The 15,012-nt window shown below is 44.5% G+C and overlaps 1 protein-coding gene across 1 annotated transcript in view; it reads right to left on the bottom strand.

Annotated features, from left to right (window-relative positions):
• Positions 1-15,012, bottom strand: part of LOC121586775 (solute carrier family 45 member 4) — a 69,009-nt gene that overhangs the window by 1,257 nt on the left and 52,740 nt on the right. The window contains exons 4-8 of the mRNA XM_045226426.1: positions 11,821-12,009; positions 4,862-5,041; positions 3,573-4,741; positions 3,024-3,123; positions 2,210-2,421 (exon numbers count right to left, since the gene is read on the bottom strand). Coding sequence (XP_045082361.1) covers positions 2,210-2,421; positions 3,024-3,123; positions 3,573-4,741; positions 4,862-5,041; positions 11,821-12,009 — 1,850 coding nt within the window. The remainder of the gene's footprint in view (positions 1-2,209; positions 2,422-3,023; positions 3,124-3,572; positions 4,742-4,861; positions 5,042-11,820; positions 12,010-15,012) is intronic.

Below are 15,012 nucleotides of genomic sequence, written 5' to 3'. Positions count from 1 at the left end.
TGAAATGCTCTATTAGTCTCGGTATAGTGACATAAAGGTTAACGTTATGGATTGACACACAGCAGCATACAGCCTAGGGATTATCATAACAGTCAGCAGATTAAACATTACCACCATCTGTTGGCATCTTCAATCTGCCCTCTGGGATGTAGGTCTGCAATAACATCCTTCAGCAGAAGTTACTACTACTGTTTATTGTATGTGATTCAAACTATATTTAATGAGATGTCCACTCAGTATGTTTACTTCAAAACGTTGTGGGGACATGTTAAAAACAAAAAAAGCAGGCATCCTGAGTGGCGCAGCGGTCTAAGGGTTTGATCCCGGGCTGTGTCACAGCCGGCCGTGACGGGAGACCCATGAGGCGGCGCACAATTGGCCCAGCGTTGTTCGGGTTAGGGGAGAGTTTGGCCGGACGGGATTTCCTTGTCCCATCGAGCTCTTGTGGCGGGCTGGGTGCCTGCAAGCTGACTTCGGTCGCCAGCTGGACGGTGTTTCCTCTGACACATTGATGCGGCTGGCTTCCGGGTTAAGCAAACAGTGTGTCAAGAAGCAGTGCGGCTTGGCGGGGTCGTGTTTCGGAGGACGCATGGTTCTCGACCTTTGCCTCTCCCGAGTCCGTAGGGGAGTTGCAGCGATGGGACAAGACTGTAACTACCAATTGGATGTTACGAAACATGTTCTCATGTTCTCACACTGGGTGAAAAGTGAATACCAAAACTTCTGAAAAGTGAATACCAAGACTTCTGAGAAGTGAATACCAAGACTTCTGAAAAGTGAATACGAAGACTTCTGAAAAGTGAATACGAAGACTTCTGAAAAGTGAATACCAATACTTCTGAAAAGTGAATACCAAGACTTCTGAAAAGTGAATACGAAGACTTCTGAAAAGTGAATACGAAGACTTCTGAAAAGTGAATACCAATACTTCTGAAAAGTGAATACCAAGACTTCTGAAAAGTGAATACCAAGACTTCTGAAAAGTGAATACCAAGACTTCTGAAAAGTGAATAACAATACTTCTGAAAAGTGAATACCAAGACTTCTGAGAAGTGAATACCAAGACTTCTGAAAAGTGAATACCAAGACTTCTGAAAAGTGAATACCAAGACTTCTGAAAAGTGAATAACAAAACTTCTGAAAAGTGAATACCAAGACTTCTGAAAAGTGAATCCCAAGACTTCTGAACATCATCTGGTATATATTGATCCAGTAGGAGATGCGAGTACAGTGTCTACTAACTAACCTGTTATATCAGTGTGTAACTAACTAACCTGTTATATCAGTGTGTAACTAACTAACCTGTTATATCAGTGTATACTAACTAACCTGTTATATCAGTGTGTAACTAACTAACCTGTTATATCAGTGTCTACTAACTAACCTGTTATATCAGTGTGTAACTAACTAACCTGTTATATCAGTGTCTACTAACTAACCTGTTATATCAGTGTATACTAACTAACCTGTTATATCAGTGTATACTAACTAACCTGTTATATCAGTGTGTAACTAACTAACCTGTTATATCAGTGTCTACTAACTAACCTGTTATATCAGTGTGTAACTAACTAACCTGTTATATCAGTGTATACTAACTAACCTGTTATATCAGTGTCTACTAACTAACCTGTTATATCAGTGTCTACTAACTAACCTGTTATATCAGTGTCTACTAACTAACCTGTTATATCAGTGTCTACTAACTAACCTGTTATATCAGTGTCTACTAACTAACCTGTTATATCAGTGTATACTAACTAACCTGTTATATCAGTGTGCACTAACTAACCTGTTATATTAGTGTATACTAACTAACCTGTTATATCAGTGTGTAACTAACTAACCTGTTATATCAGTGTGCACTAACTAACATGTTATATCAGTGTCTACTAACTAACCTGTTATATCAGTGTCTACTAACTAACCTGTTATATCAGTGTCTACTAACTAACCTGTTATATCAGTGTATACTAACTAACCTGTTATATCAGTGCATACTAACTAACCTGTTATCAGTGTATACTAACTAACCTGTTATATCAGTGTCTACTAACTAACCTGTTATATCAGTGCATACTAACTAACCTGTTATATTAGTGTATACTAACTAACCTGTTATATCAGTGTGTAACTAACTAACCTGTTATATCAGTGTCTACTAACTAACATGTTACATCAGTATGCACTAACTAGTATAGATCCTTACCTCTTTGATCTCATGGTATTGTCCCAGGAGGGCGTAGGGGCAGTAGGAGATGCTCATGGAGATGATGCCCATGCTGCTGATCATCACCATGGAGACGTAGACATTGGGGAAGATGGCCATGACAGCTGTACCGATGGAGAAGCCCAGCGTACCCAGGACATAGATGACCTTGATGCTCAGGTCAAAGTTGTCCAGGTACTTCTGCAGTAAGGCTGCAACAACAGAATATAATAGTTTATAAGCATTTGTGAATATAAACAAGGAGATGCCAAATCAAATGTATTTTATAAAGCCCTTTTTACGTCATCAGGTGTTACAAAGTGTTCAACAGATACCCAGCCTAAAACCCCAAAGACCAAGCGATGCAGACCCAAAAACACATTGGCCGAACCTAGAAACCTAGATTTCATGTGGCCTCGTTTATCCATACAATGGTTCAACTAGATGACATTCACCATGATTTTAGTGACCAGCAATTAGTACATTTCCACTGGGTGTTTAGATCCTGGGTTGCGGTACAGCTCTTTGTGAGTAGTCTGACTGTACTTGTACAGGTCGTCTCAGCTCACTAGCTCATCATGGTCTAACCCTCCAGCAGCGAACAGAGCGATAGATAGCACATTGGCTGAAGACTGTGTGCACATTGTTCAGAACCGTTTTTATGGCTGCCTCAGAGCACACGGCCTGCACACGCCTGTGTCAGGGCACTGTGCGCTCATTCATTGGTCACTTCATTTATTTGTTCACTCGTTCCCTCATTCGTCCATCCATCTTTCTTTTCATCCACCATTCAACTCAGTGACTGGTCACTGACCTGAGCAGGAGGCGGCAGTCAGAGCATAGATGACCAGCCCCCAGCAGCCCATCTGAACTCCTCTGTGGTAGTTCTGCAGATCCGTGGAGTTAGCAGGAGCCTGGAGAGAGAGGAGATAAAACAACTCAGCTTAGTTACTGAGAAAGAGACTAATATGTGATGCTAATAGCCCAGAGCAACCAATGGTTAGGAGAATGTGATGCTAATAGCCCAGAGCAACCAGAGGTTAGGAGAATGTGATGCTAATAGCCCAGAGCAACCAATGGTTAGGAGAATGTGATGCTAATAGCCCAGAGCAACCAGAGGTTAGGAGAATGTGATGCTAATAGCCCAGGCGTTAGAGAGGCGGGCCAGCAACCAGAGGTTAGCAGGTTCAAATCCCAGGAACGGTAGGAAAATCTGGTGGGGAGTGAGTTTTTTGTGTGATCAATAGTTTTTTATTTGCAGAAGACATGGAAAAAATACAAATATGTACATTTATGCCCAAAATAAATACAATTGGCTTTATAATAACGTGACACAATGGCTCTGGAGTCCCTGTAGCCTTACCGTGGGGTCTCCGTGGTAGATGACCTGGCCCATGAAGTCAGTGTAGAAGACGGCCTCAGCTATGATGGAAAACCAGGTGAGGAGATGACAGACACACAGCCTCATCAGCTCTGGAGGCATCTTCAGCATGGACAGCCACAGCAGCCTGACCGTGGTCTCCGTCTCCCCCTCCTCGCTCTCCGTGTCCCCGCTGGAGTTGGTGTTGCCCGACTGGTGGCGCGCTCTGGGGTTCTGCTGTTTCCTCTTCTGCCTCCGCTGCACCTCGTAGATGTCGTTCAAGCTGCGCGACGGCTTGATGAGCAGCGCGGCGTTGGCCCGCCGGTAGCGGTAGCGGTGGGAGCCCACGCGGCCGTAGTAGGAGAAGGTGCAGGACGGCTGGCGGTAGAAGATGTGGCGGCGGCGCCGCATGGAGGCGTTGGTGCTGGCCGAGTTCTTCATGACCATGCGGGCGTGCCCGTTGGCGCTCTGGCTCAAGCCGTTGGCGTGCGCCCGGCCGTTGGGTGTCTTCTGCTCGTTGACCTGGTTGTTGAGCAGCTCCTCCTCCCCATCACGGTCCTGCTCCTGCAGAAACTGGGACAGCCGGCAGATCTTTTTGGAGGTTTTGAGGAGGTCCTGGCTACCTGTGCTGCTGCTGCGGCGTGGTGGAGAGCCGTGGTAGGATGACAGGCGGTCGGCGAAGATGGAGGGCTCGATGTGGCGCAGGAACAGAGTCTCGTGGTCCAGGTGATCTAGTGTGGCATCGGCCATTTGCAGCACAGAGTCAGACTTGGACCTCACCATCTCCACATCCAGGAAGTCCATGTTCATGTCGCGCAACGAGCGCCCGTCCTGGTCCCCCTCTCCGTAGAACTCATAACGGTCGCAAGGGTCGTAGATGTCGTCCTCTCCGATGAACTCCATGTGTGGGGTGTTGTGGCCGTGGAGCTTCCCCAGGGTGCCGTTGACCTTGTTGGCAGTGGAGGAGGCGGCGACGGCTTCCTCGTCCAGACGGTCCTGCTGGGGGCTGTACTGCTGCTCCTCGATGCTGAACAGATGCAGAGCCACCGAGATGGTGAACAAGATGGCGGCGAAGAAGAAGAGGATCTGCTCCTGGGACTTGAAGATTGATCCCAGGAAGGTATGGGTCCAATCCAGACCGCCCAGCGCGTAGCCCACCGCTCCCCCACAACCTGGCGCAGACACACACATCATTTCCAGTTTTAGAATTTTCAATCTATCAAACCTTTCACAGATATTACAGACATAGGTATGCGCATGGAAATATCCTGCTACTAAGACGTGTGTCGTACCAGAGGAGAAGGCGTGAATGTTGAGGGCCATGTCTTGTTCTTCGGTGTCCGCCACGTCTAGTAGGTAAGCCCTTATGGGACTCTCCGTGGCGTCTGCACTGAAGTCCAGCACCACCACTCCGAGCACCGTCAGAACGATCCCTATGGGCTGGTTATTTGGCACGTCGCCGACGGCAAGACCTGGAACACAACCAGAGACAGAGTTAGTATCCTAGCCGGTATTACAGCTTCAGAAAACCATAGGCCTAATTCACAGACAGAGACAAAGTTGGACACAGAGACCATTCCATTCCATTCCAGTATACATATATTGATTAGCAAAATCCATCCTAGTTCCTTTCAGCTCTCCAACTAGGAGCACACGGTTGGATCGATAGAGTGGGAGAGAGAGAGAGAAATGGAGAGAGACAGCTGAAGAGAGAGAGCGAGAGAGAGAGAGAGAGAGAGATGGAGCGAGAGAGAGAGATGACGCGAGAGAGCGAGAGATGGAGAAAGAAATGGAGAGAGAGAGAGAGATGGAGAAAGAGAGAGATGGAGAGAGAGAGAGAGAGAAAGATGGAGAAAGAAATGGAGAGAGAGAGAGAGAGAGAGAGAGAGAGAGAGAGAGAGAGAGAGAGAGAGAGAGAGAGAGATGGAGAAAGAAATGGAGGGAGAGAGAGAGAGAGATGTAGAGAGAGAGATGGAGAAAGAAATGAGAGTGAGAGTGAGAGAAAGAGAGAGAAAGAAAGAGAGAGAGATTTGCACATGTGAATCAATACCAGAGTGGGTTACGATTATGGCACACAATCGCCTTCTTACAAACACACACACACACACACACACAATAGATCCCAAATTCATCCAACCAGTAGGCCTAGGCTACATTAAATAAATGTTAAAAAGCAATGAGTCTGATGCAACAGATCAGAACGTTTAGCTTCAAATGTTGATAAACTTTTATTTCTTCACATTACAATGCGCACAGGGCAGTCTCTGTATGCTGTACACGTGTGATAAATAAGACACATAACAAATATACTGCACACACATGCCAATCTAATTCCACTCAGTGATGCAAATTAACCTATAGACCGATAAGCATGACCAGTCAAATGTATTTATCAAAATATAATTTATAATAAACACTAGCTGTGAAAGGTTGTGTTTCATTGGCGTAAAACAAAACATCATTGCTTTATTGCAAGTGTCATTGGTGTCAATGCAAGTGCTGAAAATATATAATATATCAATATTTCACTGGGAATAAATATATAAATCTAAACTCTTAGTTGTAAAATCCCATTTACTACTTCCATTATAACATTGAGCCCAGAGGAACTCCACGGACACAACAACAAACAAGTCATTATTCAAACCTTCTCATTAAAGGGGAAAAGCTATTCTGAAAATATTGAGCTAATCAACAACGACCACAGAGGAAGAAGAGAGGTGTACAAGTTGAAGAAAGAAAGAAGTCTGTACTGAGTCTGTGTGTAGTCAGTCAGTGTGTACGTAGTAAGCAAAGCCTTTCTTCCTGACAATGGAGTGGCTGACGGGGTGACGCGCAGTGAGCTAGCGCTGGAGACAGGAAGCGGCTCCAGATAGGCATTGAAAGGTAAGAAAGAGGGCAGAACAGGAAACGTTTCCCTGTGAACTGGTTCCCAGTCCTTTCCCATGTCACGGAGAATGACGGTTCACACACACACACACCGCCCGGCCCAGCAGGTCAGAACACCGGAGCCTGTGCTTCTCTTTCTCAGCAAGTTACTGTGACCCACAGCACTGGGACCTGAGCTGGGGGTGACGCCGCACGAATAGCTGCTCTGGGAGGGCTATGACGAGGGCTCTTAGCCAACACACACACATTCACAGAAACGTGCACACACACACACACACACACACACACACACACACACATGCAGCACACACGTGCACACACAACAACATGCACACGCGTACGCACACCTCTCTCCAACACTCTTCAAAACAACGCGGGCCAACTAAATCCAATCCAATCCAATTGAAATCCAGGACCTGTCAAGCTTTTCCGTTTGTTCAGATGTTCAGTGACCCATTGAGCCACATCTCCAGTAAGCAGAGAAAGAGTAAAGCTACGTTCCCTCTCCCTTCCCCTACTACCAGACTCTTCAGTCCTACTTGGACTGTCCTGAAGCCGGCAGCAAAACAACTCTATGGGATATCTATTGATCTTCCCCTTCGCTGAACCTTTAAAGCACGGAGCAAAATGGATCCCTTCTCAGTTTCGCCTGCACAGATTGAGGCACTTAGGGTCACTTCCACTGATAATGAATTTACCATAGCCAATGGCTGGCTAATGTAGGATGTTAAACTTCTGATGCAATTGTAACTTTTGGTGTGCCCGTGTTGCATTAGAACAGAGTTGAAGTTATAGAACCAGGCTTTTTCCTCACCTTTCTCAACTCAGGAGAACCACAGCCATATCACACTCCAGAAGAGGGCTTATTAGGTGAGGCAGAAAGCCTGCCAGACTGGCTGCTATCACTGATCACATCATTAGCCTATTCTGTGTTCTCTCTCTCACAAACATTTACATTTCAGTCATTTAGCAGACGCTCTCTTAGCCAGAGAGACTTACAGTAGGGAGTGCATACATATTCCCCATACTGGTCCCCTGTGGGAATCGACCCCACGAACCTGGCATTGCAAGTGCCATGCTCCAGCAACTGAGCCACACACACAGGACACACACACACACACACACACACACACACACACACACACACACAGGACACACACACTGGACACACACACACACACACACACACACACACACACACACACACACACAGGACACACACAATGGACACACACACTGGACACACACACTGGACACACACACACACACACACACAGGACACGCACACTGGACACACACACTGGACACACACACACACACACACACACAGGACACACACACAGGACACACACGCAAAAGATCCCAAATTCATACAACTATCACGACTAGCCTACATAAAAAAGGCTACGCGCGAATGTTCATTATGCAATTAGCGGGGAAAACACTGGTTGTCAAACGCATACCCCATATGCAAGCGGTTTCATGTGACAGATGAAAATAGCCGTTAGAAATTTAGAAAGAGGGGAGATCTAATATGCAAAAACTAGCATGGGTTGCTAATATAACTAGGATTGTTCCTTTAGCTACTGGACAATGAAAGAAAGTTGTTATAAAATAATTGCCTCTACGGATATGCTCTGATTTTGGCTAGGCTACTTTGAAGCAAGGTAAGACATGCCTCATAATATGTAGTAAAATGTTCAGGTTTCAAACAATTAAGTATGTTTTCAAAATGCATACTGCCTCCAGCTCCCATTGCAAAGTGGTGTGACTCGCTGATGAAGCCTGCCTTCCGTTACCTATGGATTTACTGTTTGAGATGCATGACCACAGTCAAATGTACAGTACCAGTCAAAAGTTTGGACACACCTACTCATTCAAGGGTTTTTCTTTATTTTTACTATTTTCTACATTGTAGAATAATAGTGAAGACATCAAAACTATGAAATAACACATATTGATTCATGTAGTAACCAAAAAAGTGTTAAACATACACTAACGTTCAAAAGTTTGGGGTCACTTAGACATTTCCTTGTTTTCCATGAAAACATACATGAAATTAGTTTGAATAGGAAATATAGCAAAATGCATAGGAAATGTAGTCATTGACAAGGTTAGAAATAATGATTTTTAATTGAAATAATAATTGTGTCCTTCAAACTTTGCTTTCGTCAACGAATCCTCCATTTGCAGCAATTACAGCCTTGCAGACCTTTGGCATTCTAGTTGATTGATAGTAGATTTCACCCCATGCTTCCCGAAGCACCTCCCACAAGTTGGATTGGCTTGATGGGCACTTCTTACGTACCATACGGTCAAACTGCTCCCACAACAGCTCAATAGGGTTGATATCTGGTGACTGTGCTGGCCACTCCATTATAGACAGAATACCAGCTGACTGCTTCTTCCCTAAATGGGTCTTGCATAGTTTGGAGCTGTGCTTTGGGTCATTGTCCTGTTGAAGGAGGAAATTGGCTCCAATCAAGCGCCGTCCACAGGGTATGGCATGGCGTTGCAAAATGAAGTGATAGCCTTCCTTCTTCAAGATCCCTTTTACCCTGTACAAATCTCTCACTTTACCACCATCAAAGCACCCCCAGACCATCACATTGCCTCCACCTTGCTTGACAAATGGAATCAAGCACTCCTCCAGCATCTTTTTATTTGGTCTGCGTCTCACAAATGTTCTTATTTGTGAATCGAACACCTCAAACTTCGATTAGTCTGTCCATAACACTTTTTTCCAATCTTCCTCTGTCCAGTGTCTGTGTTCTTTTGCCCATCTTAATCTTTTATTTTTATTGGCCAGTCTGAGATATGGCTTTTTATTTGCAACTCTGCCTAGAAGGTCAGCACCCCAGAGTCGCCTCTTCACTGTTGACGTTGAGACTGGTGTTTTGCGGGTACTATTTAATGAAGCTGCCAGTTGAGGACCAGTGAGGCGTCTGTTTCTCAAACTAGACACTAATGTATTCGTCCTCTTGCTCAGTTGTGCACCGGGGCCTCCCACTCCTCTTTCTATTCTGGTTAGAGCCAGTTTGCGCTGTTCTGTGAAGGGAGTAGTACACAGCTTTGTACGAGATCTTCAGTTTCTTGGCAATTTCTCTAATGGAATAGCCTTCATTTCTCAGAACAAGAATAGACTGACGAGTTTCAGAAGAAAGTTATTTGTTTCTGGCTATTTTGAGCCTGTAATCAAACCCACAATTGCTGATGCTCCAGATACTCAACTAGTCTCAAGAAGGCCCGTTTTATTGCTTCTCTAATCAGCACAACAGTTTTCAGCTGTGTTAACATAATTACAAAATATTTTTCTAATGATCAATTAGCCTTTAAAATGATCAACTTGGATTAGCAAACACAACGTGCCATTGGAACACAGGACTGATGGTTGCTGATAATGGGCCTCTGTACGCCTATGTAGATATTCCATTAAAAATCAGCTGTTTCCAGCTACAATAGCCATTTACAACATTAACAATGTCTACACTGTATTTCTGATCAATTTGATTGTTTTTCTTTCGAAAACAAGGACATTTCTAAGTGACCCCAATCTTTTGAACAATAGAGTGTATATTTGAGATTCTTCAAAGTAGCCACCCTTTGCCTTGATGACAGCTTTGCACACGCTTGGCATTCTCTCAACCAGCTTCATGAGGTAGTCACCTGGAATGCATTTCAATTAACAGGTGTGCCTTCTTAAAAGTTAATTTGTGGAATTTCTTTCCTTCTTAATGGGTTTCAAGCACTTTGAAAGTTTCTTCAAGTGCAGTCGCAAAAACCATAAAGCGCTATGATGAAACTGGCTCTCATGAGGACCGACACAGGAAAGTAAGACCCAGAGTTACCTCTGCTGCAGAGGATAAATTCATTAGAGTTACCAGCCTCAGAAATTGCACCCCAAATAAATGCTTCACATAGTTCAAGTAACAGACACATCTCAACATCAACTGTTCAGAGGAGACTGCATGAATCAGGCCTTCATGGTTGAATTGCTGCAAAGAAACCACTACTAAAGGACAGCAATAATAAGAAGAGACTTGCTTGGGCCAAGAAACACGAGCAATGGACATTAGACCGGTGGAAATATGTCCTTTGGTCTGATGAGTCCAAATTTGAGATTTTTGGTTCCAACTGCCGTGTCTTTGTGAGACGCAGAGTAGGTGAACGGATGATCTCCGCATGTGTGGTTCCCACCGTGAAGCATGGAGGAGGAGGTGTTATGGTGTGGGGTGCTTTGCTGGTGACACTGTCTGTGATTTATTCAAGGCACACTTAACCAGCATGGCTACCACAGCATTCTGCAGCAATACGCCATCCCATCTGGTTTGCGCTTAGTGGGACTATCATTTGTTTTTCAAAAGGACAATGACCCAACACACCTCCAGGCTGTGTAAGGGCTATTTTACCAAGAAGGAGAGTGATGGAGTGCTGCATCAGATGACCTGGCCTCCACAATCCCCTGACCTCAACCCAATTGAGATGGTTTGGAATGAGTCGGACCGCAGAGTGAAGGAAAAGCAGCCAACAAGTGCCCAGCATATGTGGGAACTCCTTCAAGACTGTTGGAAAAGCATTCCAGGTGAAGCTGGTTGAGAGAATGTCAAGCGTGTGCAAAGCTGTCATCAAGGCAAGGGTGGCAACTTTGAAGAATCTCAAATCTCAAATATATTTTGATTTGTTTAACCCTTTTTTGGTTACTACATGATTCCATTTGTGTTATTTCATAGTTTTGATGTCTTCTCTATTATTCAACAATGTAGAAAATAGTAAAAATAAAGGCAAACCCTTGAATGAGTAGGTGTGTCCAAAATTTTGACTGGTACTATATTTACACTGACTGGTATTTCCACCAATTAATAGGCTGAAAAGCATTATTTCGCAATGGGAATTTTTCTTCTTCTCTTAACCCTAACACCCAGTCCCAACGTCGGTCCTCTGTAGCTCCGTTGGTAGAGTATGGCGCTTGCAACGCCAGGATAGTGGGTTCGATTCCCGGGACATTTAAATTTTTTGTCATTTAGCAGACGCTCTTATCCAGTGCATACATTTTTATTTATTTTTTTCATACTGGACCACCCATATGTATGTATGTATGTATGTATGTATGTATGTATGTATGTATGTATGTATGTATGTATGTATGTATGTATGCATGCATGCATGCATGCATGCATGCATGCATGGCATGCATGCATGCATGTATGTATGTATGTATGTATGTATGCATGCATGACTGTAGTTGCTTTGGAAAAAATAAATGTTTCGTCACACCCATGGTATACGGTCTGATATACCATGGCTGTCAGCCAATCAGCATTCAGGGCTCGAACCACCCAGTTTATAATATATTATTTATTACCTATGAGTGACCCGTTGAGGAAGAGTGCCACTCCGAACAGCACGCCCACACACAGGGCCAGGATGAAAGGACGTCGCCGGCCCCATTTCAGGGTGCAGCGGTCGCTGGCTGAGCCAATCAGAGGTGTGAAGATCAGGCCCAGGATGGGGCTCAGGAACCAGGTCAGGCTGTAATACTGTTCTGGAAGACCTGGAGATTGACAGGAAGGAAAGAAGAAGGGGGTTAGGGTTTATCATCAAATCTAAACACAACATGAAAGCGTCGGTCCCATGTTTCATTAGCGGAAATAAAAGACCCACACATTTTTCCATACGCACAAAAAGCTTATTACACACACTAATCTTCTCTGGGCTATTAAGGCTATCTGCACGTGTCTGTCATCTTGGCCAAAGTAGCCCTTTTACGTAGTGTGACTTGCTGAATGACAAGGCAGATTCGGTGAAGTGGGCCAAACCACTGGCTACTACACAGGCACAGAATGGAGTCCTGGTGTACATAAATGGTGTAGCCAAGTAACAACATAATCTTAGAAGTACACTTGTGGGTGATTTTCATTCATTCATCATCTTATCCAACAAACTGATATTTGGAAACATTTTGACACACTGAATTATACCAGCTGTCCATTCTGTGTTTAAGATCCATTCAAGTACACTATGTTAGACGAGGCCACACTGCATTATCATGTTAGATCAGGCCACACCCCCTCATCATGTTAGACCAGGCCACACCCCCTCATCATGTTAGATGAGGCCACACCTTCTCATCATGTTAGACGAGGCCACACCCCCTCATCATGCCCTCTCCACAGAAATTGTGTTTTACATGTGTGTTTTATGGCTCAACAGTAGCCTGTAGCAAGTTCAGATCATTCTAATGACAGGTGGATTGACAAGAGAGAAACAGTGAGAATAATGTATTTATTTAACCCTGTATTTTAACAGGTTAGTTGACTGAGAATATATTATCTTTACAGCAAGGACCTGTGGAAGAGTTACAGGGGAGAGGAGGGGAGATAAAAGCCAATTGGAAGCTGGGGATGATTAGGTGGCCATGACACCAGGGTTAACACCCCTACTCTTACAATAAGTGCCATGGGATCTTTAGTGACCACAAATAGTCAAGACACCCATTTTAACGTCCCATCTGAAAGGCAGCGCCTAAACACAGGGCAATGTCCCGTAAACTGCCATGGGTAATTGGGATCTCATTAGACCAGAGGTCCCTACTGGCCCTCCAACACCACTTCCAGCAGCATCTGGTCTCCCATCCAGGGACCGACCAGGACCGACCCTGCTTAGCTTCAGAAGCAAGCCAGCTGCAGGATGCAGGGTGGTATGCTGCTGCAGCGGGATGCAGGGTGGTATGCTGCTGCAGCGGGATGCAGGGTGGTATGCTGCTGCAGCAGGATGCAGGGTGGTATGCTGCTGCAGCCCAACAGGTGTAGCGATAACACTGACTGAGTACAGAAAGGCTGCACAGAAAGAGAGAGAGAGAAAGATTCCAGACTCGCACCTCGGGTCTGAATGTGCAGTATTAACGTGAACCAGACCTGCAACAGCAGTTCTGCAAAGTTCTTATGTTCTCTCAACAAGGTCGTCAGGCTAAGCTGCTGGCACCCCTGTCCCAAAACCGCAGGAACAGGTTCGTACAGGCCAGCCAAGTCTGTTCAGGGCTCACGGCTTGGCAGTACTTTTCTATTCATCTGCCCTGCTTTGCTATGTGGGTTAGAGATGGCAGGCTGCAGGGTGCACTTATAAAACAGTCACTCCATGGAGTGTCAAAACATTACTTGTTAACACAGAGATCATTTTGTTGGTAATTTTCCATGAAGCAAAGTGATCATTTATAATATAAAACTTTGCTTTGCCAGTGAGAACAAATCTCACATTTCATTCTAAGAACTCTGGAATCAGCCTATAAAAAATATAATAATAAAATAAAATAAAAGAGTAGGCTCTTTCCCACTGGGAAGACACTGGTTGAATCAACGTTGTTACCACGTCATTTTCAGAGTTAAGACTAGTGGGTTATGGTCTTATCAGAGTGTAGACTAGTGGGTTATGGTCTTATCAGAGTGAAGACTAGTGGGTTATGGTCTTGTCAGAGTGTAGACTAGTGGGTTATGGTCTTATCAGAGTGAAGACTAGTGGGTTATGGTCTTATCAGAGTGTAGACTAGTGGGTTATGGTCTTATCAGAGTGTAGACTAGTGGGTTATGGTCTTATCAGAGTGTAGACTAGTGGGTTATGGTCTTATCAGAGTGTAGACTAGTGGATTATGGTCTTATCAGAGTGAAGACTAGTGGGTTATGGTCTTGTCAGAGTGAAGACTAGTGGGTTATGGTCTTGTCAGAGTGAAGACTAGTGGGTTATGGTCTTATCAGAGTGTAGACTAGTGGGTTATGGTCTTATCAGAGTGTAGACTAGTGGGTTATGGTCTTATCAGAGTGTAGACTAGTGGGTTATGGTCTTATCAGAGTGTAGACTAGTGGGTTATGGTCTTATCAGAGTGTAGACTAGTGGGTTATGGTCTTATCAGAGTGAAGACTAGTGGGTTATGGTCTTGTCAGAGTGAAGACTAGTGGGTTATGGTCTTGTCAGAGTGAAGACTAGTGGGTTATGGTCTTATCAGAGTGAAGACTAGTGGGTTATGGTCTTATCAGAGTGTAGACTAGTGGGTTATGGTCTTATCAGAGTGTAGACAAGTGGGTTATGGTCTTATCAGAGTGAAGACTAGTGGGTTATGGTCTTATCAGAGTGTAGACTAGTGGGTTATGGTCTTATCAGAGTGTAGACTAGTGGGTTATGGTCTTATCAGAGTGTAGACTAGTGGGTTATGGTCTTATCAGAGTGTAGACTAGTGGATTATGGTCTTATCAGAGTGAAGACTAGTGGGTTATGGTCTTGTCAGAGTGAAGACTAGTGGGTTATGGTCTTGTCAGAGTGAAGACTAGTGGGTTATGGTCTTGTCAGAGTGAAGACTAGTGGGTTATGGTCTTATCAGAGTGAAGACTAGTGGGTTATGGTCTTATCAGTGTAGACTAGTGGGTTATGGTCTTATCAGAGTGTAGACTAGTGGGTTATGGTCTTATCAGAGTGTAGACTAGTGGGTTATGGTCTTATCAGAGTGTAGACTAGTGGGTTATGGTCTTATCAGAGTGTAGACTAGTGGGTTATGGTCTTATCAGAG

This window comes from Coregonus clupeaformis, chromosome 17 (genome assembly GCF_020615455.1).
Source record: "Coregonus clupeaformis isolate EN_2021a chromosome 17, ASM2061545v1, whole genome shotgun sequence".
NCBI lineage: Eukaryota > Metazoa > Chordata > Actinopteri > Salmoniformes > Salmonidae > Coregonus > Coregonus clupeaformis.
The sequence above is the reverse complement of the archived record's forward strand: the minus strand, read 5'-3'. Positions and strand labels throughout refer to the sequence as shown.